A 25,889-nucleotide genomic window follows, 5' to 3' on the forward strand; every position below is an offset into this window, starting at 1 on the left:
AGCTTTCCCCCGGGATGCGTCTTGCAGCACAAGCAGGTCAGTAGAGAGACATAGAAAGTAGGACCTGAGGCTTTCTTTCCTGAGAATAGAGCCATTTCTTTTTTTCATAAGGTGTTATGAACATGTATAGATTAGACACTGGGATAATTCCTTAAAATCTCAGATCCTGTGAGAGGAGGTCAGATAAGTGTTTTCCTTGCATAGATCTCAAAGACAGTATGTGTGGAGAAAGATTCATGTAGGTATTTGGCTAATAACATCTACTCAAATTATCTGTGCAGTAGATAGAATGGCTGTAGGTTGCAACAAAGCATAAAGATTTCTTTTTTTTCTTTTCTCTTCTTTCCCGTTTTCCTATGACTTCTCCAGATTTTTCCACCATGTTTGGGAAGAAGAAGAAAAGGCTTGAAATTTCTGGGCCCTCTAACTTCGAGCATCGGGTTCACACTGGCTTTGACCACCAGGAGCAGAAGTTCACCGGACTACCTCAGCAGTGGCACAGCTTGCTGGCGGACACGGCAAACAGGCCAAAGCCTATGGTGGATCCCTCATGCATCACTCCCATCCAGCTCGCGCCTATGAAGGTATCGTGCAAAGTCACCTTTGAATTTCCTAACCTACCTTTGATTGCATGGAACCTTAATGAAGAAATACCAATAGTGGCTTTTCTGGGAGTCAGGCATGGCTGGGGAGTGTGCTAGTACAGAGAGAGCTGCAAATCCAAATATTTAATAGTAGAGCTGCAAGGAAAAAGTGCTATATGTATTAAACTTGTATGCATGTCCCAGAAGAGTGTGAGTCATGGGTCTTGCAGGGGCTGTGCCATCATGCTCCTGGGCTGCAGAAGAAAAAGCCACAAGTCCTGGTGGAGGCCTAAAACAATGCTCCTTTGCAGCATAAAGCTCCTTGATAATTAATTTAAGAATGGTGCTTTAGGCAAAGGCAGTTTGGAGCAAGGGAGAGAGGGAAAAGTACACCAAAAGAAAAAAAAATTAAGTTGCTTGTTCAGCTGGGTGAGAAGCTCAGGGAAGGGACTTATTGTCACCAGCTGGTGCCTGGAGGGGGTAACACAGGCGATGGAGCTGAGCTCCTTACTGGTCAGTAAAATGAGGGGAAACAGCCTCAGGTTATGGCTTGGGAGGTTCAGGCTGGACAGCTGGGGAAAAAAACTTGGCTTGGAAGGTAGAGCAGCATTGGACAGGGCACCAGCACAGCTCTGGGATCCCCACCCATCCTTAAATGCTCAGGATTCCAGTAGACAAGCTTGCCTTGATTTAGCAGTGTTTCTGGGACTGCACATCCTAACATCCCAGTAAAAAGCACTTGTCTGCTGGTGGTAGCCTATAACCTAATGGGCCTGTACATCTTGCCATCATGCAGCTGCAAAATAAATTTAGGATTTCATTTTCATGTGGATTGTTCTGCAGTAAGGGAAAAATCAGATAATCCTGAGAGTACAGACCCTGTGTTTATATTTGATAAGTGCTCTTTGCTAAATTTACATTTACTACTTGCTCCTGAAGGACACTAATCACTTGATGATCAGGACTGCTGGGTGTTGCTACAGGACAAGGGCGATAAAACCAAAGTCTTGACTTTTTGTCATAATAAAATATCTTACTGTATAATAGAGGCCCAGAATAATGAGGAAAAAAGCAGGCAAACCTTTTCCTGCTAGGGAAGGAGAGCAAGTTTGTTCCACAGCCCTTCTTAACACCAAAATATCCCTAGGTGTTTTGACATGAATTCATAAAGATGTTATAGAATGGGGGGGGGAAATCAGTTTACTGTCTTGCAGCAATACCACCTCTTTTTCTGCAGTTTTGGAGTTGTAAATCCATAAGCTTAAAAAGTTTTAAAATGTATTAGCTGTCTCAGCACTGTACAGGCAGTATGACTCTGGGTCTCGGCCTGTGAATAGACATGCATAGCTTGGTTCACATGCAGAGTCCCACTGAAGCAATACACACTGCAGGATGTGTAGGATCAAGCCTCAAATAAGTAATTGCTGGATTCTGAAGTGGAGAAAATCACTGTCAGTGTATATCATAGGTCTACGTAAGTCTATATATCGGGGGTCTATATATGTGCATATACTAGGGATGCCCTTCTGAACTACACCATCTTGTGCTAGGAAAGGGCTGGGAGCCAAAATACAGCTCCCAAGCCAACCTCATTCTTCCCATGTAGCCTTGGGCCATGGTGGTCCTCAGTGCAGCCGTGCATCCCATGACATCTTCCCAGGATGCATGTCACAAGGACAGGATACCTGCAACCTGGTCTCCATCTCTGTAGTGGCTGTGGGGCTGAGCACAAACAAGCTTATCTACAGAGAGACCTGCAGCAGGGTTTTTCTGCATAGATGGAAGATGTGAATTTGGAAGCAGATTACCCAAATTGCAGTTAATTGCATGCCACTGCTCCGGAGGTATAGTTAGAGGAGAAAATGGGGTTAAGACTGAAGGGCTCAAGAAATTGTGCCTTTACCCTCCAGTTACTTCCCCTATCCAACTCTCAGTTATGGTGTATTGAATTGGGCCTCCATAATAGTGCTAGAAAAAACAGGTTAGTTTTAATAGCAACTAAGAGGCATTGACTGTCATCTAAGGATTTGCTTTTGACTCTATTGCAGGATATAATTTTACTGTATGTTTATTAGGAATTAACATGCCTTGTTTTGAGATAACTTAACTTATGGAGAGAAACTGAGTTGTGGCCACTTTAAAACTAAGAATATTAATGTTGCTAAAGTAGTTCAGCATAATAATTTTAGACAAATTTTTTATGTGTGCACATACACCAGCACCTCTAGTTCTGTTGAAAGGTTATTTAGGCACTGAGGATTTCATAACTTCAGTGAGAACTGAAGATTTAAAATACACTTGCAGTTTGTGACGATAGGAACCAAAGGCTCCGAGATCTCAATATTGTTTACTACTTCTCCACCCAGCAGTTGACAGTTTAATTAACGCACTGGTGAATGCACTGAGGTGTAGCAGAAGAAGGTTTGTAATTGTGTCCTGAGTCACAGTATTTCGTCAGGCTGAGGCGTTTGGCCAGAGTTAGTTCGTGCCACGGTTTCAGGTCGTATAGCAGCTCTGTATCTCTGCTATTCTGCACTACTAAATTTATTCTCTGTTTAATTACTTCAATAGTGACTACCCGTACGGTGTGAGGCAGATGTGTTCTGGCTACCATGTGCTCCTTTGTGACTGGAGAGTAGCACAGGTCATAGAGGTAGACTTTAAGAGCATGATTTCTTGCTTTTGAGACAGAACTGGTGTTTGCTGGCTTTGGGCTTCACCCAGAGCTGAAGCAGAGAAAGGGAAAGACTTTTTCTTGACTTTTGTAGGTTTTGCAGCTTTCCTGGTTAGTGGTGTGTGTTTCTCAGTCTGCAAAGCAGATAGGATCTGATCGTACATAGTGTATCCCTCTGGGAAAAAACAATAAATGATAAATATTCTCACTGCTCCATCTATATTCAAAGGCGTAGCAGCAGTGATGATGAAGAGGCAGTGCCCTCGGCTCTCAAATATCCTGGGGGATGTCATTGCCCTGCCGCTGCGTTGGCTGAGATGAAAGGCTTGTAGCGCTTCTGCACGTGGGTGGTGGCAGCTTGTCATAGTAATATCAGCATTTGAATTCAAACCTGAGCTGGCTCTACAAATTCATTCATTTCAAGTGCGCGGAGAGACAATAATAGGATTCCCCTTCTCGGTGTGGGCGACCCAGATATCAGCAGAGTATTGTGTATTTCAGATGGTAACACAAGTCAGTAAAATGCGGCAGAAAATTTCATGAGAAATAGAAAGCAACAGTGATATTCATAGCTTTGGGGTGTGGAGACAGAGGCGTTCGAAAAAAGGCTGATTTTCCACTGGAAACATGTCTGCATGAAAAATGTGAACCGTCTGTGTCTTCCTGTACTTAAAATAGGCTTCGTGAAGTCTCTCGGTCCTCTTACTTCAGTACTTTGTAGTTGTTCCGTGTGTACCTGGAGCTCATGGTTTGCATGTTTGCTCTAAACACACAATATGCCTGGCCTGTCATCACCGTTAGGCTACACAGGGGCTTCAGTTTGTTGCCAATCCGTGATTTTTGGAAAGCTTCAGAATCAATAACTAAGCAAGTGCGTTGTCCTTAGGTAGCAAAACTCAGTCTTCATGATTTCTCCAGTCTGCTCAAAATACTAGTAACACAAACACCAGAATCCTTATTTTGGGTATTTTTGCCAAAAAAGCTCAGCATTGGCTTTGTAAAGATGCTCCACGAGGATGCTTGAATGTTTGCTGCTGTCAGTGGGAGCAGGACAGCACTGAAGACTTGTTAAAATCCCTTGTCATGTTTCCCAGTGTAGCAACAAGCATCCTCACTTCTGTCAAGTTACTGGAGGAAAAAATGCCTTTTTTTTTTTTTTTTTTAAAACCAAACATGCTGGGGTTATTCTTCAGTCATCTGTGCTGGTGCATGTGTGAAGCCTCCATCACTTTGCTTTTGTTGATACTTTGGGTAGTCTGACCCATCCACACTGTCAGCAAGATCAAGGTACCTGACTTGAGGATGAAATGGTGGTGGGCTTGTGCTTGAGTAAGGAGGGGAGGTAGCTGTGAGTACTTGGTGGCCAAATATATAGAGACATAAAGAGGACTGAAGCCTTCCTGCTGGGACCTCCACATGTCCTTCTCCCCTGAGCACATTGCAGTAAATCCAGCGATGCTCATGTGGTGGAATTTCAAGTTTCCTGAATTTTCTCCCCCATTTTCTTCCTTCAGAAACACAGGATGTAAGGGAGCGAGGGCTTTTGCTGCCTCATGGTATCTGAGGAGATGAGCATTAGCGCAGCTTGGCGATGCAGAGGGGTCAGTGTTCAGCCAGCAAAAGCAGAGCAAGATCCTCAGCTTGACATAGATTCTGTATTGTCAGCAAAGTGGAAGGAGCCTCTTCTGTGCCATGTGGGTTGAGCTGCCTTAAAAGTAGAGAAAACATTGTCCTTTCCATCACTTCATCCAAATGCCGTTGAATGCCCCACAGCTGGGCTGAGGTGCAGATTAATTGTGCCATTAACCTGTGGCAGTTCATTTACCTGGTGTCTCGCAATGGGTGGGTGTTGCAGGGCAGAGACTTTCTGTAGGGGACAGGCCACAGGGTCATTGGCTTTTCTCTCTTCATCCTCATGTTTCAATGGTCTAGTCTATATGTTTTGTCGTAGTAGTTTTAGTTTTTCTCACTTCTCCCTCTTAAACCTTGACCCCAATCCTGGTGAGTTAACTGTAATTTTAAGAACTTTTCTAAGCTTCTACTGCTGTATTTCAGCCTCTCTTCTACACAGGGGAAAAAAAAAATCAGAAAATGAGTTACTTGGTCATGGGCCTTTTAATAGCTCTGACATGAAAATCAAACCTTCTGTTATGCATGTTGGCAGAAGGAAAAGCAGGTATCTCTTTTCCCCGTCCTATTTGGCCTCTTAAAGTATTTCTGGCAATGAAATTCAAGCCTCGTTTAAGTTGTCATTTTTTTTCCTATGTTTACGTGCTTACCTTGCTTAGATGGAGGACACTGAACACTTGCACAGAGCTGCACACAGCAGTGCTGAGTGGCCAAAGACCTCGAAGAGTGGAGATGAGCAGGGATCCTCGTCTGGGCTTGAGCGGTCAGAAATGTCCACCTCTCGGTAGATAACCTCTAGCCCTCTCATCCCACGTGGAGTTGCACACGGGAGATGCCTGACCAGGAAAAGGGGGATTTAGAAATAGCTGCTCAAAGGCTTTGCCTGCTGCTTGGGGGCAGATGGACAGAGAGCAGTGGTTGTCCTGACCTCTCTTCCTTGCCCTCCTAAATCTTTACTTCTTCTTGGTAGTTCCTTTTTACTTATTCCTCCTGGGGTACCTCTGTAGAAGGGACAGTCTGAAGTTGTTCTTCCTTGAAGAAGGCTGGCTGCCATCCCACCAGGATGCTGTGGACCCACAGCACTGTTCTTGCCAGGACAGAACCTGGAAGGCTGCTGACATCTCGTGGGCCTTCCTTGTAAGTCATGCTTAATAACTCACGTTTCCTAATTACACGCTTTGCAATTGCACACTGGCCCTGGCACATACTTAGCTGGGAGAAAGTGGAGGTGACGTCTCCAAAAAGAGCAAGAGCTCTACCTTGCAGCATAGGAAATTCTGGGTGAAAGAAAAATGTTTTGCCAGCAGCGTGGTTGAGCAGCAGGACAGCAGCCCAGAGGAACTGTAGGATCTCAGCCTTTGTCCGTCAAATTTCACCCTCTCTATTGCTCTGAGCAGCCTGACGGGACTTTGATGTTAGCCCAGCTCTGAGCAGGAGGTTGGTCTGGGTGACCTGTAGAGGTGCCTTCCAGCCTAAGTGCTTCTGTGATTATCTTCATCTGCAAGTGATTACAGTCAGATTTGCAATTGTCCTGTAAGGCAGCCCCACTTTCAATTTATTTTGATCATTAAATAGGAACGTGTTTGATGCTACATGGTGCCAGAAGAAACTGCTGCAACATATTTAAGTAGAAACTTTTCTTTCAAAGGGGTAATGCTTCTCTCTTGAGGGCTATTTGATTTACCACGTTTTTAAGTGACAATACTACTTCATCTCCATACCCCCCTGTACAGATATAATACAAATATGCCACCTAGTGTTCATGGAAGTGTCTTACTGCAACATTCGCTTGGTGTGAGATGAGCCAAGTTGCCAATTTTGTGTAACCTTGCAGGAAATCTATCACTGTACAGATCAAAATCAGCCACAGTACGAGTAAATACAAGAAGTACACAGTTTAGAAGTTTTTTATAATTTATGTCACTAGGTTAATATGTTCTCATAACATACTATGTTGCACAGAGGAAACTTTCTGGTTTATTTCTGATTGTCTGATGTCAGAAAATGATAGGTTTTTACATTAAGTCCTTTAGAAGAATATTGCTGCTGCCTGTGAAGTTGAGTTCAACAGGAGAGAAAATGCCTGAATAAAAGAATAGGAAGAAATTTTTCGGATGAGTAGTTTATTTTATAGAAAATGCAGTATTGCTGTAAAGAGTGTCAACTGGAAGAGGATATATTTTGGACATCAGAAGTTGTTTGTTTCAGGGTTTTCTGTCAAAATATTGTAATATTTTACATATTTACTATATTACATAAATAAAGCAGCCTTGGATGTGAAGTGCTACTGCCCCAGTAGTAAGCAGCCCAGATCAGGACTGTTACAGCAACTTGTCTCCTGGCACCACTGTGGTGGGAGCTACCTGTCCCTCCACTGATGGAACCAGGGCAGGTCAGGTGAGGTGAAAAACTAGTTTTTTCTTTCATTGCACCCTCCTCAGGTCTTCTCCATACCCGTATCTACATATGTTCAGTGACAGTAATAGATCTTTGTCTCTGTCAGAGGTACATTAACTGGTGCACGGATTGTTTTTACTACAGTGACACGCTGGCAACCTAGAGTCACAAAGCCAAGCCTGTCAGTGTTTAAGAGGCATTTGGACAATGCTTTAACTTGGTCAGCCCTGAATCGGTCAGGCAGTTGGACTAAATGACCATTGTAGGTCCCTTCCAACTGAAATAGTCTTGTCTCATCTCTTCTCTGGAAGCACCTCTTCCTATGGGACTTCTAACTGATGCATTCTCAGCTCCTCATAGTTTTGAGTTTCTGGCTTTCTGAACAGCAAAGCTCCTGATTGGCTTTTTAGCAGCAGCTCTTTCATTTTGATACCATTGCATTTCATGCTATTGAAGCACTTCATCCAGCCTGACTTGAAATTGGTTTTGTAGAACCTCATTTGGGGAAGAAAAAAAGCATCATTATCATCTCAGATTGATGCAAAATGTTCCTCAGTTTTTCAGTTCAATCAAAGAACCAGAAAATCAACTATTCACGTAATTTTTCTGACCAAGATGTTTGTCCCTCCTAACAAACCCCTCAAGTTCAGCCAGGTATGTTTGGAGAGTCTGTCTGTACCTGAACTGTAGACACCAGCATCAAGGCTTACAAGCGGGACCTGGCCATTCTAGAGAAACACTGAGGTTGCTGGGGAAAAAAAAAAAAAAACAAAACCAAACCTCTCCTAGCATACAGCAGAAATACTTTTAAGTGCCAAAACAAGTTTTTCACATTCCATCTTATTTCTATCCTTTAAAAGTGCTCAGATGACCCAGGAGTAATGCCTGCAGAAATGTGGTTTTCAGAGGTGGTCCCTCTAGCTAATGCAGATAGTTCTGTGTGGGCAGCGATGCTGTGGTCCACGTTGGACCGTATAGACAAGTTCAGCACTGCACTAAGGCTTTAAGTGCCCTCTGCCTTGGAGGGGTGATTATCAGTTACCTGCTGGTCGTAGCTCTCATTTAAAAGGTCCCTGACGTCCCCGTTGGTAGCTGGTGCTACCAGTACCCTGCTCCTGTGGACCCTTGGAGGCAGGCTTGCATCTACACCCAACCTCATTGAGCTCTTCCTTGGAGTAGTGTCGGCGTTTGCTGCCTGCAAGGTGGAGATCTAGGGATGTTGTTCAGAAACCCTTCATCTGAGTAAGCTTTGTTTGTGCAACAGTTGGCATTGATTTCAGTTGGTCTGCTCACATAAGAAAGTATTTACTTTACCTGGGCCTGCAGCAGTAATAGACCATAATATAGATTACATGCTGCTGTGGGTAAAAGTAGTTTTCTCCAATATGATTAGTAAAGGAATGTTTTTAAATGCATTTTACATCAGCATGGTGATTTTAAGTAATGGCATTGGAGAAATCTTGCAAGGGCAGCCTTTAGTTCCATTAATGAGAGCTTGTGCGGGTGAGCACAACTTTTAGCAATACACTAAGTAAAGATTGAAAGTAAATTCAGAGTTTGTGGTCTACATCTTCTGAGGCAGGCTAGCCTGTTTTAGAGCCCAAAAAAACCATGTTAACCTGTAGGTCTGCGCATAAAAGGAGCACAGTCTCAGTGTCAGCGTTTCAGAAACTGTATCTAGTCTCCTCTGGGAATGTCAGTCTGGGAACACTCTCCAGGTAGCGCTCTATAACCTGAAACAAGTCAGGAATTAGATCCTGAGCAAGGACGCTCATAATCAGATTCTTTTTTTAACATGGAAGTTAGTCCCTGAAGACAAATCTATAGGAAACTGTTCCAGTAACTCCTCTTGCTGGCTTGCCTGCCCTGATAAATGAGGCACACTCCCAGCTTTCCTCCTGGAGGTGGAGGGCTCTGGCTCCATTGCTGCTAACATGGCTGTTGTTTCCTTCTCATTCACTTAGCCAAGCTTTTTGCCTCCTAAGCTTCCCCTGCACTGACCCATAAGATCTCTGGGACCAGAAGCAGGGCTCGGGCCCGTGAAGGACCAGGCAGGTGAAGGTGGTGCTTGGGGGTGGCTGCTGTGGCAGTAGGGTCCTTCTGGTTTCTGTACCGTGGCAGTGATCCCCCAGAGCCAAGTGGAAGCGGTGAATGCTTTCCCCAGTGAACATGTGGAAAGACTGGAAGTGTTTTACCAAGCTTCAGTCAGATAGCCCAGTGAGCTCTCACTCGGCTCAGCTGAGAAAACTGATGGAGTAAAACACCTCGGGAGAGTTTTTATTTCCGTGGACTGGCCGAATCTCCAGTAGTGCTGCTGAAGTCCCTCAGATATAAAGTTGCATTGATGTTGGAAAAATTTCTGCTCGTTTTGTTGGTGGCCGGCAGTGGGAAACACAAGGTGGCAGCAAGAAATCTCTGAAAGTTCATCTCCCTGCATGTCAAAAGCAAACCCAGGCAGTAGAAGTAATGAGAAATCTGCTTGGGCATCCTGATGGCATTTGTTCAAGGTAAATGTTTTAACCCATGTCGTGACAGGTCTGTGGAGGGGATTTCCATATAAAATTAGTCACGCGGCATTTCCACTCCACACCAGCACTTGGGCAGCATTTGCTACTTCCATTTCTATTTAACCATGCAATGACAATAATCATTCAGTAGCTACACGTTCTGCACATCTCCATGATAGATTTGTTCCTAGGTCTACTAATGAACTTGTTTTGGTCCATTGTAGTCCAGAACAGAAACTGTACTGGTTATAGTCAGCTCACTGGTTTTGAGCAGAGTTCAGCTCAAAAAGAGTAGGAGGATCAGGGGGAAAATAATGTTGCCAAGCAGCTCACTTACCTGTGGACCCAAAGCTCCAGGTGTAAATGTGTTTGTTTTGTCTCCTGCTCTGGCATGATTAGATCTGGGCTTTGGTGTTCTCTAGGAATTTGAAAGTGCTTTGCTGTTCTTTCTTGTCTTCCCCTTCATGCAGGATCCAATTACACTAGACAAATGCTGTGTATTATTGGGGAACAATGTTGACTTGCCTGCAGATACCTTTAAATGCCTTTTCTGTTGTCTGTGGGATGAACAGTGTGGACCAGGAAAAAAAAAAAAGGGGAATTTCAGATACAGGTCTTTGGAGAGAGAAAAGTGAACAGAAGAGAAGTAGTTAGGATGAGCATTTCTGCTTTTTAATTGCCAAGACCAGATCCAACAGGCCTTAGTTGGCTATCAGGATCATACAGTTAAAAGAATAGCAAGAGATTGAATTTTACTGAATTTTATAGTTTTGTAGTCTGAACAAAACAGTATCTGTGAAAGCATTGCTATCTGTGTCATAGTTTGCATTTAAGAATTCCCACCAAGCACAGCACAAGTGGAGATGCTTACTGCTAAGACTTTTGGTTCCAGATAAAGTAGCACTTTCCAGGAGCATTGGGATATATAGGCATAGCAAACTGATTTAAACATGCCGGCTTTTACGAACCACCCAGGGAAAACGTTCTGGGGCAGGACATGGGTCTGACTCCCATCCTACACCCCAGGCCAGGGGGAGAAGCCCCATTTCTCTCTTGTCAGCAGCAGCTGCACGGCCCTTCTCCTTCCTCCCAACTTTCTCTGCTGTCCAGGGGGGTTGGAGGAAGGGGAGGGAGCAGCATTTTGTTGGGCAGATTAATTTATTAAGCGCGTCAGGACCAATCTGCCACTGGGGACAGAGTGCACTTGGCGGCAGCGCAGCCCAGCAAATCGAATCAAATTGAGATTACCCTAGAAATGTTTCAGCAGTTTCTTGTAAATGAGATATTGTGGTGCTGTGCTGGGCATCGCCCCTGCAAGTTGCTCTGCTGCGGAGAAATCTTTTGCCTCGGTTTGTTCCCATCAAGAAGGTGTTTGATTTGCACTTCTCGTTTACAAGAGTGAATAATTAAAAGATCAGCTCAGGAAATTCCATATGTCTTTCTTCTCACCCATCTTGTAAATTTGACCTAACTGGTAGATTTCTGTGCAGGGGCACTCTTTGCTCTATGTCCATGTTTGCAGGTGAAAATTGCTCAGTGGGAGTTAGTACCGCTTAGGGCATTCCTATTGCTGCACTTCCCATTTAATAGCTGTCCTTGAAAAGGAAAACTAGCATACTTAACTGGAAGAAAGAATACTGCAATTTAAAAAGCATGTGAAATTATTTTATATTTCTATTTTGCTAATACAAATTCCTAAATTCTCTGAAATCAGAGAGTGAGGTTTCAGAAGATGGAGCCCATAATCCTCAGAGACATCAATCAGATTAAAAAACACACCTTACACGTGTATTGGCCAGGCCACTAAAGTACAACTTTAGTGAAGTACCTTGAAACTTTCTCACTGTTTTTAAGCCCATGGGACTGAGGCATTTTCGGCACAGCACCAGCAGCAGAGTGTTTTCTCCTGCTGTTCCTTGACAGTCCCTTCCCTGCCAGCGTGGCCAGCGCACCACACACGTCATCCCACCCTTCTTCAGAGTATTAATCCCAAGTTCACAGGGCCGCGATTGCAGTGGCCATCTTGACCCTGAGCAGCACTTTGCTGGGCTCATGGGAGATGAGCCCCATCAATCCCCGAAATGCCAGCTGCATGGCACTTGAGACTGAGACACTCATGAGCATCTTCTTCCGCTCGCTGCCTTCGCCTGATGATTTATGAAGTGGGAAGGTAATTCACAACCCTGCACCACAGCGTGCAGAGCACAAGGAGCTTCTTGAACTGGCCTCTGTATGCTCCGAAACAGAAATGTTGACTTTGTCTTCAAGTATCTGCAGTATATAAAGCCTCCTTTGCTGTGGTAAATCACAGCAAAAAGTAATAGTTTAAATTGTTTCTTCTAAATTATCAGAATGTCAAAATCCTCATTTTAATTAAAAGCAGGGAGATGACTGCGACCGCAGTGGGGTGACCCAAGAGCCTCTGCCCTCTTAAGCAAGTGCCCCACTGCCAGAGCTGTCAGATGAAGGCAATTAGTTCCCTAGCATAAAATTTGATCACGCTGGAATTTACTTAAGTGTTTCAGAAAACTCAGTGCAACCATAGCCAGAAATCTTTCACTGAGGGAAAAAAGCACCAGGATCATTAATTGGGTTAATGCTCCATCAACCTTGCATTTGTTAATGGGCATGTTTAGGGCATGAGAGGTACCTTATCCGGGGAAATGTCATCTGAGCTACAAAGGCGGTTTATGCTGCGGTGTGACTTCACGAATTACAGGCTGTCCCTCTCTTCAGGCTTTTTTGTTTGGTGGTGATGGTTGAGAAACTGCATTCTCCATGGCAGCAGTCAGTACACCTGTACCATGATGGTCATTACAATAAATGTACAGGGTGGCGAGTGAGACTGAAATGATGGGGTGCTGTCTTTTACACCACCCAGCTTACTGCAGGGCTCTTCTCCCTATGAAAATCCCACACGAATGCCTTTCTGGCCCCTAGAATAAAATCTGCAATGGTGTCATGCACCTTGGTTGTAGAAAGACTTTTTTTTTTTTAATGCATATCAGCCCTGGGAAGACTCACATGATGTTGTGCCACCAGTTCCCAGTGCTAATCACATATAGATGTAAAATACTGACTCTGTGCCATAGAAGCAGTTTCAGTGGGTGTCTTAGCATTAGCACCATGTGGGAGACCCATGGCTCCTGCGAAGCGCAGCAGTAGGTTATCAAAGCTGAAGTATCTGGGGAGGTGGTGGTTGAGTGTTTGAGCAATTCTTGTGATTTCTCATGCCTGTGTTTAGAAAAGCGGGTTTTATTTTCCTCACACCTCCCCTACATGAAAACACAGAAAAATAACAGTCTAGGCTGCAAATATTAGGTGTAAGGACAACTGTCAGACACAGCGTCAAGGTTGATGATGATTGTCTTGTGACAGCAGAGAGGGCTTCAGAAAACTGTGCCACCATTTGGGCTAGCCCATTTTTAGAAGACTAAAAACCAGACCTGTGTTTCTTGGAGGGAAGGATTTCTGTCCTGTGGTCCAAACATTGCCAGCTTTGCATTGTGTTTTTTAGCTGCCTCTCAAGTCAGCCCAGCTGGAAAGCTCTGGGGTGCTGCTGCTGCAGGTTCCCCCGTAAATGCCACAGGATGCTGCCTGGTGCAGAGACCACACCAGTGGTTGCTGGTCCACAGCTATACCTCAGTAAATCTTACTGAATTAGCTTTACTTCTTCCTTGGGGGGGGGAGGGAAGGGAGGGAGAGAATTCCACTCTCACAGAGGCGCTGGCAGATGATGTGGCTTTGAAAGAGGGAGAATAAGATACCTGATCCTGCTCGTGTTCATCAACAGAGCTGGCCACAGGCTGCCAGAAAATGCTAATTTGACAAAATAGGGAAGTTTGACATTGAACAAATTTTATCCAGAACGTGGCTGAAAAACTACAGTCTTCGGTGTGGTTTGACACAGCTTTTTGGCTGAGCAGGTCCACTTTGTGTGCTGTTGTGCTGAAATGATTGCCATCAGCCTTAGGAAAATGCAGCATTACTAAGAGGGCAGTTGAAATTCCTGCAGTTAATGTTTTTGAGGAATTTAATCTTGTGGGACATTTTGCTTTTTCATTCCATCTTGGGATAAAAGAAAATTTTTATGTTTCTCAAGTCCTAAGAAATAAAAATTCTGTGGATTTGAGATTTCTCCATTCCTCTCTCTGTGAAGTACTCTTGTAACCCATCAGTATTAAGTACAATAACTTTCTCACTCAAACGAAAACTTTTTAGTCGCATTTCGACTCTCATTTGTTGTGTGTCTGAGAGATCTGCATGTACGTATTACACAAAATTGCACGTTCCTGATGTGGTTTAGGTAGCCGCAGAATAATTATTTTTGACATTTAATATTATGTAATATTTCAAATTACCTGTAACAACCGTGTTTGTGTATTTAAAAAAAGAAAGAAGGAAAAGTTACTAGAATGTAGATATTTCAGTGGAATTTGAAAACTATATGTTTTGTTAAAGTTACTATATTTTAAAATGTCAAAAGAATTACCAGTGAATGTGATTATAATGAAATGTTGCTCTTGTTGTTATGGCAACTAACTTTTAAAACTGCTGTGAAGGGTGACAAATTACACGGTGCCATTTTGGTTAGCCTTTTTTCATAGTTTTCAATCGTTTTACTTTTGAAGAATTTTAAATAGCTGGCACTAGTGGTGGTATTAAGCATATTACACTTATCCCAAACCTTTAGGTGTACCTTTATTTTGATCCATCAAGTGATATCTATTTTTCAGGCTGAGTAGATTTCACTTCTACATCATCAATGTAGATCGTCATCATCTACATCTTTCAGTAATTTGCATGTGCCCATGCAAACGTTTTCCCAGCTTCTCTCCTATCCTGTGCTGCTGCCAGTAATCGGGTTCATCAATGTGATAATATTGGATGTACGCACCTGAAGGCTCCGTATTACCAAGCTCAGCTCTCTGCTGTGCAGTGATGTTGCTGTGCGGGAGCAAAAAAAATGTGTCTGTGCCGCTGTGTGCTCAGAAACGTGACTGCAGCGTAGATGGGTGTGTTTCATGGGTCTCCGTGGGGCTGGCTTGCAGCAGCAGGAACCTGATGATGACAGCTCATCTGACCTGTTCAGTCCAGCCCCTATGGACAAGCCCCACCAAAACACGCTGCAGAGCTCAGCCTAGGGCAGCCGTGGCGTTTTGTCAGGTAGCACTTACAGAAGCGGCCGGGAGATATTTTTGTACAGGTGGATGCACGGAAAGGAGTCTCTGGGATCCATCCCTCCTCCAAAGGAGAAATTGTGAGAATGATTTATTTTTGTACTCCGTTAAATTTAGTAGAGAGACAAGGGCGGAGTCCTGGAGTAACACAGCCATTGGCTAGCCCAGCATTCTGCTCCCCCAAGCTCGGCATCTCTAGTCCAATATTAAGGAAGCCAGAATGGTGAGGGAGACTTCATACAGGAGAGGTAAATCAGCCTCTCCGAGGGAGGTATTTCTGAACTGATGTTGCCCACAGTGATCTTCTCCCCTTGGAAAACGCGGCGTTACCTGCGGTGAGGTGTCGGTGTGGGTATCAGTTGCCTCTTCTGGCAAAACAGAAAAAAAGGAACTGCTATTAGCATCGGTCAGGAGGTGAAAAACTTGTCAAATGGTAGTGGGTGGACAGGGTAAAAACTGCTGTGTCACATCCAGTGATGCTGAGTCAGCCGTGGTGATGAGCACATCCCAGACATGGCACATCTTGCCAGCACCCCTGGGCTCATGTCTGGGGGCTTCTGCCCTCCCAGCTAGCAAAACCACAGAGGTGGACTTGGACAAGTTTTACTGTGGGGGGTTTTCATTTCTATTTAATTTCTCCGGTGTATGGGAAAGATCCTGTCTAAGAGCTGTCCCAAACAGGAATTCCTGGATCTCCTAGAAAGGGATTAGAGAAATTCCTGAGGCAGGATCATAGCTTGTGTGCTTAGACACTTGATGACAAGGGGCAGGTGACATGGTCTCGTGCTCCTGGTTTTGCCGGGTGACTCTATGGCATAAAGTGCGTGTTTGGTCCAGGCAGCAGTGGCCCATACCTCCTCACCCAGCTGAGGCATCCGGCACTGGTGAAATCTGCAGAACTCCTTCCCCTAGGAGGGAACTGTGGGATACCAGAAACAATGAATATTTTTTATTATTATTTTTATGCGGAGAATAAGAATATACAGCATTGGGAAGGAATTCATAACAGAAACGGTATAAACTCTGAGGCTTCCAGGTGTAAACCACACTCTAAATTACAGGTGTTAGGAAGAAGTGTTCTGACATACTTTGCTGTGTGTTGTATGTTCCTTGTGACTGAGTAATAGCTGTTTTGTAGACAGGCTGTAGATCAAAACTGGAGCAGATCCTGTAGGACACTACTGGAGGGTGCAGAGTGATAAATGACATCTCTTCCCATCCAGCACCATTTCTCGCTACATATCTGATAAGTTTCTGTTGCAAAAGGCGTCTTTCCAGGGTAATGCTGTACGGCACAAGCACCCTAAACTTCCCCACTTAAGTTAATGATTTGTACAGAGAAATGAGGTGTTTGGTTGGTGCGGGTTGCTGGCGCCGGTTTGTCCGTTTGTCTGGCTGTATCTGCTCATTGCCTGACGAGGTCAGGAGACAGCTGCCCAAATGCGGCACTTATTTCTAATTTGCACAGTTTGTATCATCTCCAGTTCTGTCTCGGGATGAAGTTTGGTGGTCCCACAGCCAGAAGCTGGGTTTTGGCACGATCCGGGTCTCAGAGTTCAAAGCGGCAAATATATCGAATTACCTCCCTCGCAGTACAACCATACAGACATAGCATAGACATGGTTACAAAGAGGACCCTGCGCTGGTGGTGGGAGCAGGTGGCACCCAAAGGCAGAGAGCCCTGGGGTGGCCGCTAGTGAGGAGCAGGTCTGCTGGCTGCATGGAGAGGTTACCCAATACTAAGGCCACGGTGCCAAGGCCTAGGGGGCAAGTCGCCAGCTTTCTAACCCTGGGACTTTTGGGAATCACAATGTACGAATGAGTTCCCCAAGACACTTGCACCTTCATTAGGTGTGAGGAGATGCAGAGGAGAGGGATCTTCAGTACTGACCCAATCCTTAATTCTGTCTCCAAACCCTTTTTGATCAAAAAATAGACAGGACTCGTGTGCTTTCTTTTAAACATGGTCTTTTATCTAATGCCCAAGGCTGATGCACAAGCTCATCTCCTGCAGGTGGCAATGCAGCACTGGTTGAGCGCTTCTGCCGTGATGCCATCATCGGGTGGGGGAAAGAGGGGATGGAGGTACAGAAATGTTTTTTCAGTCCTTTCTCATGAAGTTTCCCCTTTGGGTGTAATTCACTGGAGTGCAGTGGGATCGCAGGGATGGCTCCGACACTGTCATTTGGAAAGCTGACTCAGAGGTTAGAACTTCTCTTCAAGTGAATATTCAATGGAGAAAAACCTAAAGTGAAACAGTGGGCCCACTTAATTGAAAACAGCTCTCCTGGATCCCAGCTGAACTCCCCAGCCCCACCTGGGCTTTCAGCTGCTGTTGCTTTTTCTCCTTGGCAGCATATTTGCCTATGCCTGTAAAGTCATCCATTGGAGACTGTGGGCAAGTCTTTATCTCTCATATCCCACTTTTCCCTTTGAGCCTGGTCCTTATGGCAGCTTAGACTTAAAATTTAGCCTCACAACCAAGCGAAAGGAGCCCACCTCATGCTGGCCCCAGGCTGCTGGGAAAAGTAGGTTTTTGCTGCATGCTTGCAGCTGTCTGCAGGAGTTTTGGGGGGTCTCTGGCTATTTTTGGGTCCTGTAAGGACTGTGCTTGGTCTGTGTCCTGGTTTCAGCCAGGATAGAGCTGGTTTTCCTCACAGAAGCTAGTGTGAGACTGTGTTTTGGATTTGGGATGAGGAACTGTTGATAATGTGCTGATGTTTTGGGTTGTTGCTGAGCCGTCAAGGACAGTCCAGCTTCTTGTGCTGGCCTGCCAGCAAGCAGGCTGGGGGTGCACGGGGAGCTGGGAGGGGACACAGCCGGGACAGCTGACCCAGACTGGCCAAAGAGATATTCCCTACCATACGACGTCATGCCCAGTACATAAACTGGAGTTGGCTGGGGGGCGGAAATCGCTGCTCGGGGACGGGCTGTCGATCATGGGGTGGTGAGCAATTGCTGTATTGGGCCTCACTTGTTCTTGTACATTCCTTTGTTGGTATTATCATTATTGTTCCCTTCTTTCTTTCTGTCCTATTAAACCGTGTTTATCTCAACCCATGAGGTTTTTCCTAATTCTCTCCCCCGTCCCACTGCGGGAGGGGGAGTGAGCGAGCGGCTGCGTGGTGCTTAGTTGCCGGCTGGGGCTAAACCACGACAGTCCGAGATCTCACAGCCTCTTCTCCAGGTGAGAATAGATCAAGTGCAGACCCCTGACACCTCTGAAACCCTTGGCTGCAGCTATAAAACCGTTATTTACAGGGAAAGCCAGAGTCTTCCTTCTGACATGACGACAAGGATCAGTTTTTCTTGCCAAGGTAGTGCTGTTCACATTTGGTTATGCTGAGGAGTAAAATGTGGTGTTATGAACACAGCTTCAAATACTTTGAAAGTCTTGCAAGACAAGAAGATAAATTACCAACGCATCCATCACTTACACTTACTTTGACCAGCTGTGCTTTATGTACCTTTTCTTAAGAAAAAATTGATTTTCATATAGACATAGGCTATGCTTTTAGTTCATGTATAATGCAAGTGAGGGGAGAAGCTAGCTGGAAGTAAAATTAGATTTTAGATTGGCTGTTTGTAAGGGCAACGTTTCCTTAAAAGACCTTTTTTTTTTTTTTCCCCACCCTGAACATCACAGAGATTTTAAACCCTCATCGACTTCTGAAAACACAGCTCTGGGAGGACAAAGGATGATATATTCTTAACGAGTGTGTAAAGTATAGTAGTTTAAAGACAATAAATGCAAGGTCGTATTAGGGCAAAGCAGTTAATTACCCACTTCATTATTGTCAAGGTTAATACAGTATTTGAGCGCAGAAGCTGTTTTTCATCTCTTTTTGGAAAGAAGGCAAGACAGCATTTCTTACAGACAGATCCATTATAGCTTATCACCGGAGGACAGACCGCTACAGAAACGCCATGAAGGATGTCTGCTGTCATCGGGCTCCAGAGCAAATGCCAAACCTGTCCAGAGAGCAGTGGAAATGAAATGAGAGCTACAGCTTCAGAGTACCGCGCTTTAATTCACAGAGATTGCGCCCCATTGATTTTAATGGCTGACGGCAACGGTAGCATAAATTTCACCGGCACTCGTTCATCTATTGTAACATTGATCCCTCCTAAATTGCACAATGCGCTGAAAAACGTCCTTTAATAAACATGGGGTATCGACTATAGCAAATCCCATCTTTCCGTGGTGAACCCAGTGAAAGCTGCACCTGCGGTAGGGCTCGATCTGTTTTTCCTGTATGCTGGGGTGTTGTACAGGTTTTCGTTACATGAGCTCAGTAGACAGAAACAAAGGCCGCATAAATCTTAGCCCATCAACATTTGTGAATAATGCTTTGCTTTTAACTCTCTCACCTGCAGCAACTTCTAAAATTCCTCAAGTTTAAAAATCTGGAGACCAGTAAGTCGTTAAAAAAATTGGGAAAAAGAAATCTGTATAAATAGATGTAGAATGTATATAAAAGTAGAACTCCCTCCTTATATGTAAACACGAGTTGTTTTTTTCAGTTTATAAAGCCTTTAAAATTGCAAAAACTAGTCTAGTTCCTCTCAAACTAATTACCAGGATAACTGTGTTTGTATCAGTTTTAATGTAGACTTTTTCTGTTACATTTTCTTTCAAGGTTTTTGTTTTGCGTTTTAAGGTAGAGCTACAATTTGCCATCTTTTGTGATTCCTGCCGTTGTATTTCAGTCCCAGGAGGTTTTCCCTCTGCTCACCGATGCAGCGCACAGCCTGGTGATGCAGTAACTGGAGTCTACGCTCCCAAACCAAGACCCTCCCACATGAGCAATTTGGTCTTTCCGCTGAAGTCATACCTCTGAATGTGGGTACTTCTGGCCCTGGTGCTATCATTAGGCTTTGGGGTTTGGAATTATGGGCCGTGGTTTGGGCAGTTCTCAGTCTCTGGCTTCTTTCTGCAAATACTGCACTTCCCAGGAAAGCTGCGGGTGCTGGCGAAAGAAAGCACACGCTTTCTCTCTAGTAAATGACTTGAGGACAGGTTAACATGGCACAACATATGTTTCATTCATTGTAACATCTTCTTTGATATTATTTTTTAAGTTATGATGCTCAGTGGGCTTCCTTACAGAGCAATTACTCTTATTACTCTTACAGAATGATATCTGCTTTGGCATATTAATTTGGTTTTTAAGCCTAGTAAATTATTGTTCTGCCTAGCAGGGAGGCACCCACTGTATTTCAGAGTTGTGTGTAAACATCTTAAGTATCTTGCTATCTGAATAGAACTTGACAGCATAGTGTATTTCACAGGGTCTCTGTAAGACGCTTCCTAAGTTGTCTGCTCTATGGACACTACTCTTCTTTTGATAGGAGTAACGCTAGATCCTTCCTTGGAAAAAATCATGCTCATATAGGCTGTCTGATTTATCCAGAGGGGCGTCTCACCAAGATGTATGTCCTTTCACGTAAGGGAAGTGCTAAATTTAAAAACAAGTGAAAGCAAATAGAAATATTATTGTTCTTATTAATAATAAATAATTATAATAATTGGTATTAATAGTAATAAAGCACTGACTATTCTGTAGAAAATGTGCCTCTGGGATAGGGAAGTTTTATCCTCCCTTTGTGCTGGCCCTTTTAATTTGCTTGTGGAGAGGAGCCTGAAGCAAATAGGAATTACAGCCATGACCCTTGCAAGTCAGTGTTTGCCAACGGTCGTTCTCAAAGTGCTGGGAGGAAACAAAAGGGGTTTAGTTCTTAATCCCCTTAACTTCATCAGTTGGGGTTAGACAGCACTGAGGTCCCAAAGCTAACCCAGACTGCTTCATCAGACTGGGGCTTTGGTGGCATGTGCTTTTTTTTTTTTAAAAAAAAAGGAGTTTTCTACAAGACCATTTTACTATTAGAACTTCTTTAAAATTCACATAATCAAAAAGGTGGCTCCCAAGCATGCACCTGTCAGCAAAAAAATCCCTAAACTGCAGGGTTGTGTCATCAATCAATTCCCTAACACATAAACCCTCAACTGCTTTCTTCTAAATCTTCCGTCTGAAGGTATCTAAAGATCCTGCATCCAGGGAGCATCTGCTTAAAGGAGCAGAGGGAAAACTCCTCTTTCTTATAACCGAAGAGGCTGCTCGGCTCTGAGGGGCTCCCTCCGGCTCAGAGATCCTTTTGTGCAGGCACAACGCAGGTTGCTCCGGGATAGCTCTCCTTTGTGAAGGCCAGTCCCGCACAGAGTATTAAACTGGTGTTCTACTCCTTGGCATGCATTTGCACAGGGGAGGCGGGGTGGCAGTTGGGTATTTCAATCTTGTTTTCAATTATAAGCACTTCATTGTTGAACGTTGCTGGTTTATTATGTGATAATTAAATATGAATGATCGCGCAGTCATCCTGCCAAAGAGGCTGTAACCGAATGAAACCAATTCCTCTTGTCTTGCTGAATGGCTTTGGAGGCGAAAGGAGTGATGTATTTGCTGTCCCTTATTTTTGCTGTCCTATTGTTTCGGTATCACTAGCTTCAAAATGGCAAACTAGGCAAGTAATTATAGACACAAATCAGAGCAGGGATCAGCGTGAGGTCAGGACTTTGCTTTGCTTGTAGCCTAGCTTTTCTCAGCTGCCTTTTGCTGAATAACAGAGAAGTACATTGCTGTTGATTTTGTGAAAAAGTGATTTTTTTTTTTTTTTATTAGTGATGGAATGAATATTTTGACAAAGTTTGAGCCCCTGCGTGCTTTCAAGCAGGGGTTGAGCAGCCTCACCGTGCCTGGAGCAGAGCCTCCTCTGTCGGTGTTGCAATGAATGAAGGGCCAGTGGCCAGAATGGGCGCCACAGTCGGCATCCATTATGCCGTGGTTGGTGTCCGATACGCCACAGTCAGTATCTGATACGCCACGGTCGGCATGCAACATAGGCAGGATGCAGCTTGGGGTGACTACAGTGACTGTTCAGAAACCTGGCATGTTAAATGAGGTACAACTGTAGATACTTAGGCGAAGTGAATCAGCAAAGCAAATGTGTTTTCAGCAGAGCCATCCTGATTTATGGCCCTGGCCCTTAATCTGTACATCTTACTCTTGCGGGGTGTTTATAAATGTGAAGCAATGCTCAGTGGAAGTCAACTGCTGAAAAATGGATGCAACCACGTGTTACAGTCTTCAGATGGTGCTAGCTAAAAATAGTCAATCTTTCTTGAAGGAGAACTGTAACCGAGCACTGCTTGCCTACCAGGAGCACCGGTGTTTTGCACAGAACGGTGCTGGGATGGACGGGGCTTGTGGGCAGTCAGTGGGAGCAAGTTCATGTCTGTGGTGCTCCTACACACTTGTCATCCATGGCTGGGGCATCTCTGGAGGACTTTGCAATATTAGGACACAAACAGGGCTACCGCCGCTGCCACCACATGGCAATGGATGTGGACGCCCACATCCATCATGTGGATGTCCCAAAGCCGTGTTTGTGCACAGTAGTTTGCTGGATGCTGTGTGTTGTAAGAAGGAGATGTAGTTAAGTATTTTTCCTCCTTCCCCAAGTGTCTCTTATGCTAAGGTAACTAAGAAGCAAATCCGCGTGGTAATTCTGCTACCCAGAAACATACCATTTTGGGGGGGGGAAAAAAAAAAAAGCCAAACAAAACCCACAAACCCAGTGCCTCCTAAACTGTATGCTACTTTCCATTCCAACAGTTTGTTAAAATAACATGTAGAAATGACTGCTGAAAGATTTTTATTTAGCTTAGCCATATCCTGTAAATCAGATTCAGCCCAGCAGTCTGGCTTGATGTAGACAACCGAATAATAACAAAACCAAAAAAAAGTAGTGGTTTTAAACATCTCTGCTGTTGGCTGCTGAACACCCACCTCTTAAACTGGGCTTTTTAAGAGTGTCTTGAGGTTGCATACCAAATCTCAGCTTATCATGTACACTGAATTTAACCCCTCTTTGTTTATTCATTTCTGCATGTCCTATTGTAAGTATTTATTGAGACTTTTTTTTCTAGCAGTGGATTATTCTGAGGTATGTGATTGAAGAACATAACACACCACTACGGGTATTTCTGAGTAGCTCATAGACTTTTTCTTTTTGGTCATTTTCTTGGTCAGATACCAAACAAAAATCAGTATTTAATCAAAGCAATTTTTTATTCCCAGACTATTGTTAGAGGAAATAAGCCTCGAAAGGATACTTCGATCAATGGCCTGCTGGAAGAGTTTGACAATATTTCGGTGACACGATCCAATTCCCTGCGGAAGGAAAGTCCTCCCACCCACCACCAAGGAAACGCAAACCATGTGCCGAGGCACCAGGAGGAAAATGGTTATATCACGTATTCCCAGTACTCCAGTGAGTCAGACACTACAACAGACTATGTGGTGGAAAAATATCGAGACAAGACTCTTTACAGGGAAGAGGTAGACAGGTACTACAAAGGGAGCTATGTCGCCAAGCATAATGGGCACATGGTGAAGGTGACTTCCCGGGACATCTATTATTCAGAAGCGACACCCCTGCAGTCAGACCTCTCCAGGTTCCTCCCAGATTACCACGCGCACCTGGAGACAAAACCCAAACCGCTGGAATACGGTGGCCTAAAGCTGGAGCATCAGCAGTTCCTTAGCGGATCCTCCCTGGACTATAGAGATCCCTTTCCTTACACTCCATCCCGAGCATCGGTGCAGAGCGAGTGCCCTAAGGAGAGGCTGGAGTACAGCGACTGGGGGCACGGCCTGGGCAAGGATGACTATGACAAGAGGCCGAAGTCATCCTATGTGGACCCAGCGAGCCCTCAGCCAGCGATGAGGCAGAGGTCCAGGTCAGGCTCTGGTCTGCAGGAGCCGGCCATGCCCTGTGGAGCGAGCGCTTTTAAAGCACACCAGCAAGGACATTCCTACAGCTCCTACACCTACCCCCGCTTGTCCGAAACCGCAGCAGGCATTCCCAAGGTAACGTGACGTCCCTGGTGATGGTGCTGCCAGGGCAGGGATCAACCCCTCCAGAAGGGGAGTGCAAAAAATTAAGTGCATGCAAAAAAATTAAGGGCAAGGAGCCATGCTTGGGCACGTGATGCCAAACGTGGACAGTAACATCCCCGGGAGCTGTGTGGCCGCCACTTGGCGCCCACTGTCTTTACTCGGGTATCTGAAAATGGATGCTAGGGACCAGTGGGTTTATGATATTTATATGGGTTTGGAGATGCCCAGTTTGCAGGGGTTTTACTTGGGATTCCCAATTACCCCAAGTTGTTAGGAGGTTTTTGTGGTGTTAGGCGCTCATATGCCTGTGCAGATCTTCGCAGGAGGTGAGAAGCTGGTCTGGTTTGGGTATCAGATACTTTTGTATTTGAATTGTTACTGTGCAAGGCTGAAACCTCTGTGTTTTAATATTTGTATTGTATTTACGCTATATTTATATTACAAGGTTTATTAACCCTTTGCTGCTAATGAGAGTAGAGGTTTTACCCCTCTTTGCTGTGTTTTTAAGAAGTGAAATTAAATCGAAGCAGCTTATCTCACCCAAGACATTTTAGATGTAGTTAAAAAAGGGTTAAGGTGCAAAAAAAGCATTTCAACCATGATATCTATGAGCAGCTCCTCTGCACAAATTTGTGGCCTGCTCTGCATTTTCTAAGTCACATGAGGAATATTACCCATACAAGCTGTCCTACCCTACTTGTAATAGTTGCTGTAACTATTTGTTCAGTTAAGAGAATAATGCTTTTCTTACACCTCTAGTCACGTAGCTACAATGATGACCTGCTTAAACATCTCGTATTCTGCAGGAGATGTTTTTTCTTCAGCGTAGATCGCATTGAACATTACCGAGTTCCCCTAGCAACACGCGGCGAGATGATAGCTCATTTTTCCAGGGCTGAAACAGTCTTGGGTTGCTGTGACTTGCCAAATGTGCTGAGGTAGGTAGCTTGTTAGGTGGTGAGATCCACTCTGCTGTTTAATGGTGATCTGAATAGTGCATTTTCTTAGTGGCTCTGTGCACTGAGAACGTGGTCCTGCCCAGCTACAGACCCAGAAGTCATCCCAGGTCTCTGCAAATCCATGATAGCCCTGTGCCGGAGGGGTGCCTGTGTCTTGTTTAAGTTTTGGCTGCTGATCCTGGGGTGCAGAGTTATAACCAGTGCCCTGTGGTAAATGGGCAATGATGTGTTTTTGTTCTACTTTGCATTAAAATACAGAGCTGGGCTTTGGAGCTTGAGGATAAATTGGGCAGGGAGTAGAAAAGTTACCAGGTCTCTTTGCGTGCCTCTCCTGAGCCTGGGCTGTGGTGGGAGGGATGGATGTGGGTAGTTAAACTGTGCACCAGAATATGGATTCTGGAAGTTGTGAGGAAAGCCTGGGATGGGCTATCTGCCCTTTCCTTCACTTATAGCAATCATTTTGTCAGAGTTTAGAAAGGAGAAGGACAAATCCCGTAATTCATAGACTCTCTTGCACCTGCTGCTGCCAGTTCTACAGTATTCAATAGGGCAGGAGACAGAGGTATATTTTACAGGACTCAAAGCACTCCAGACACTTTGAAAAATACCCTGTTAAAACGCAGTAACAACTTCTATTTAAAAAAAAAAAAAAGATGCCTCCGTGCAAGATTCATTGTGAGCTGTTCCTCTCCTCAGAGCATTAAAAACACTCCTACAGTTTTGGTGTATTGAAACTTGATGATTCACTGTTAAATGCAGCAGTTTCAATTCCCAAAGCCGTCCAGAGCTCCTGGAAGTGAATAGCAGTTTCTTGTCTTGGATGATTGCTGAAGAGTCGTCTTTTCAAGGAGGCATTAGTAAGATAATGGTTCATCAAATGGGTTTACTAAGTGAGAATCAGGTCTCGAATCAAATACTTTACAAATGAGATTGGCTTTAAAGTATAATCAAGAGGGGGGAAAAAAGTAAGCTGTGAAAAAGTCTGCAGGCACAAATGTA

General features: G+C 44.4%; 1 protein-coding gene across 1 annotated transcript in view; it reads left to right on the top strand.

Annotated features, from left to right (window-relative positions):
- Positions 1-369: 369 nt before the first annotated feature.
- Positions 370-25,889, top strand: part of PAK5 (p21 (RAC1) activated kinase 5) — a gene marked incomplete at its 3' end in the record, with an annotated part of 39,702 nt that continues 14,182 nt past the window's right edge. The window contains exons 1-2 of the mRNA XM_081997325.1: positions 370-584; positions 23,110-23,901. Coding sequence (XP_081853451.1) covers positions 381-584; positions 23,110-23,901 — 996 coding nt within the window. The 5' untranslated portion in view covers positions 370-380. The remainder of the gene's footprint in view (positions 585-23,109; positions 23,902-25,889) is intronic.

This window comes from Phaethon aethereus (assembly GCF_964289735.1).
Source record: "Phaethon aethereus genome assembly, chromosome: 3".
Lineage (NCBI taxonomy): Eukaryota > Metazoa > Chordata > Aves > Phaethontiformes > Phaethontidae > Phaethon > Phaethon aethereus.